The sequence below is a fragment of the Theobroma umbraticum genome, unplaced genomic scaffold (genome assembly GCF_002168275.2).
Source record: "Theobroma umbraticum cultivar Fairchild unplaced genomic scaffold, ASM216827v3 scaffold_25.0, whole genome shotgun sequence".
In the NCBI taxonomy this organism is placed as follows: Eukaryota; Viridiplantae; Streptophyta; class Magnoliopsida; order Malvales; family Malvaceae; genus Theobroma; species Theobroma umbraticum.
Window position 1 is genome coordinate 1,224,780 of NW_018397282.1, and position 3,188 is coordinate 1,227,967.

The 3,188-nt window shown below is 34.3% G+C and overlaps 1 protein-coding gene across 1 annotated transcript in view; it reads left to right on the forward strand.

The window, feature by feature from the left end:
* The window catches only part of LOC110428090 (isocitrate dehydrogenase [NADP]-like), a 13,216-nt gene extending 10,486 nt beyond the window's left edge, over window positions 1-2,730 (forward strand). The window contains exons 14-15 of the mRNA XM_021443772.1: window positions 2,235-2,357; window positions 2,426-2,730. Of these exons, the coding sequence (XP_021299447.1) occupies window positions 2,235-2,357; window positions 2,426-2,519 (217 nt within the window). The 3' untranslated portion in view covers window positions 2,520-2,730. The remainder of the gene's footprint in view (window positions 1-2,234; window positions 2,358-2,425) is intronic.
* The last annotated feature ends 458 nt before the right edge of the window (window positions 2,731-3,188 follow it).

A 3,188-nucleotide genomic window follows, 5' to 3' on the forward strand; every position in this document is an offset into this window, starting at 1 on the left:
CCATTGAAGTTCAGTACCTTTCAATTTCAGCTTTACAAATAACACCTTTTGATTTTCTGTCATGGGTTTTCATTCAAAGTAATTTTCCAAACTATCTTCACAATCCAAATATTCCTCCACATGAAATTTCTCATGAAAATCAGTTACTTTGATCTTGATTCCTCCACCATTTAAATCAAGAGCATGTAATAATTGGATTACCAATCCAACTCATGCTGCTTGATTTGCGGGTCTATCTTCATGAAAGGTGTTCTCGTTCTCAAATTCATCATCATCCTCAAGATCTTGAATCTCAAGGGGGTTGTGGTCACCTTTCGGATTCTCCATTCGGGCTTCCACTGGTTCCTGACGTTGCTAAGCTTGCACAACCCGAGTCAAGTCATTAATCATTCTCCACATCTCTGCGAACTCAGCTTGTTGGGGTTGATTGCTTCTAATTCGTCCTCTGCCTCGGCCAACCATAGTTTCCTAGCTAAGAAAATAGTAGGTTCGTTTGCTCTGATACCACTTAATGTAGTTAAAGGGTTTAGGGCAATTAGAACTCAACAATTAAGGCTAGAATAGGGTTGATTGTGTTGGAACAATAGAAAGATAATTGGGGTTTTAAAAGAAACCTCTTGAATAAATATTCAAAATAACAAAAGATGATAACAATAATCCTATATCCAGGATCACCTATTTATAGTAGCTAAGATAAATCCTAATCAAATAGTAATGCTAAGATAAATCTTAATAAAATAGTAATCCTAATCCTAAATAAAGACTTAAAGTACTAAAATTCTAATAAAGATAAAAAAAATCTCAAACTAAATAAAATAAAATAAAATCCTAAGCTAATAAAAATACTGAAAAAATAAATTTTCATATGCGCTTGCATCATCAAAGCAGTGTCAGCAACCATTGCTTCATCGGCAATTATCCATGCTATCTCCTTTTTTATTCCTTTTTATTTTTGAATTCTGGTGTAAATCCTCATTCCAAGCCCTGTCTAGATTACAAAATATATTATTTTTATTTTTTACTGTACTTAACAGCGATGGATATGTATTCTAGCATATCGGAGGCCTGTGCATGTCCAACAAGGTTACAACGCTAACATACACTGGGTTTTAGAATGTTTATGTTTCTTTTCTGCTGACGAAAAATTTTTTATTTTATTATAAGTCTCTAAAAATTTTTAATTTTACCTCATTAATGAAGTTACACATTTTGGTGGCTTGACAATGGATAGAAATTATACACTATCAGCTAATCGATATACATCTCAAAGCAATATATGTTTCTTATAGGTTGAGGTTAAGTTTCTGAAATACTACTGCATTAATCCATGTGCAATCTGATTTTCTAAGCCCCTTCTGCATAATGAGGAACTTTTGAAAATCTACATCGGTAAAATATGAGTCGGTTGTCTGTAACATCTCCCATAACTTCAGCTTCCTCTGTTAATTGTGGCAAAGGTGCAGCTTTTGTAGAGGTTGTTATGCCCTCCATACCTCCATGATAAGCATTAAGACTTCCACGTCAAAGTAGGGATAATCTCTTGATCTTGTGGCATCTCCAAAGCATAGGCTTTTGAATTGAGTCTCTTTAAAATTTTGCAAGGGCGGACTTCAAGGATATATATCCTTTTAATAAGAAATCTCTTGTCAAATATAGACCATAAACATTTAACCTTCTTGAAATCAGATCTCTTTTTGTAGATTTCATTGCTAACAATAATCTTTTGACAAACGTCATCATGAAGTTCCCGAACGTATAGAGCAAAATTATTCAGCTTTAGTGCTGGTCCTTGCGTTAGTGGGAAGCAAAATGAGATCACTAGGATTGCGTGGTTGAATTCCATTAGCAACTGTAGATCGATTGACTTAATGTTGTTATAGGCAAATCTGCAGCAGGTAGTATCAAATCCCGTTAAGAAAAATATTTACTAGCCAAACAACATAATAGATCACCTGGAGTTTCATTGACGACTTCACTCTTGCACTATCTGTTGGAGACTGGAAAGCCAAGGAATATGCCTTATTGGAACTGTAGATTCACAGAACTGGGGGCAAATTGAAGTGCTGGGAAATTTTATTGCCACATTTTAACCTGCAAATGCTGATTTTTCAAAAGCCAGTCAGAATTCCTAAGAATTTTCATGGGAAACTCTACAATGAACACCCCCTAAGAATAGGGATCTTTTATAGTGCTTGATTCTTAACATGTACACTTAGGCATTGTAATATTTTCAGGGCAAGGTTGGATGGCAATGCCAGACTGCTGGATTTTACTGAGAAACTGGAAGCGGCCTGTGTTGGAACAGTTGAATCAGGGAAGATGACTAAAGATCTTGCACTCCTTATTCATGGACCTAGGTGAGTGCTAGTAAATTTAAAAATTAATTTCATGTAACTGTAGGTAATAAATTTCATGTTTTGTGCAGGGTTGCTAGATCTCAGTATCTAAATACTGAAGAATTTATTGACGCTGTAGCGAAGGAGTTGAGTAAAAGACTCCATGTCAAAGCAAATTTATAAAACATGTGGCTTCTCACTCAGCTTTATAGTTGGCAATAATGTCTATACCTGCAGTTTGATTCAACTCGCATATGGTTTTGAATTTTAGTTACCTGGATAGTTTATTTATGAATGTTCTATCTTCATATATGTACTGCAAGGATGCTCCCACCAGCTATGCTGCTGAAGTGAGCAAGGAGTTGAATAAAAACTAAGCTCAATGCACTCTGCACTCTGCACTCTGCTTGCTACTTACATTAGGATATAATCAAATCAAAGATCTTTCGGATTGCAAAGAGGAATGACAAAACTTCTTTACATCACATAGCAACAAAAGTACAAAGAGAATCAAGGAGCGACCCTAGCCTAAAGCAATTGGATTGCCTATCTCACTCTATCAAAGATTTTTCGCCTATTTTAATATGAAGAATTTTAATTTTTTACTTTAACAATAACAATAACAATTATTATTTAAGATAAAAGTTAAGGACCTATTATAGCAAAATTATAGATCAAGAACAAAAGGTATCTTATAAGCCATTCAAACATGTCCTCTTCGAAGAGATCCATATTTTTTTTTTTCACATTTTAAAACTTTTTGCTAAATAATTTTGATGACTAATTAAGTAGCAATCTTTGTCTATATATATAGGATATATACTAAAACCCAAAAGAAAAATATGCTCTGGA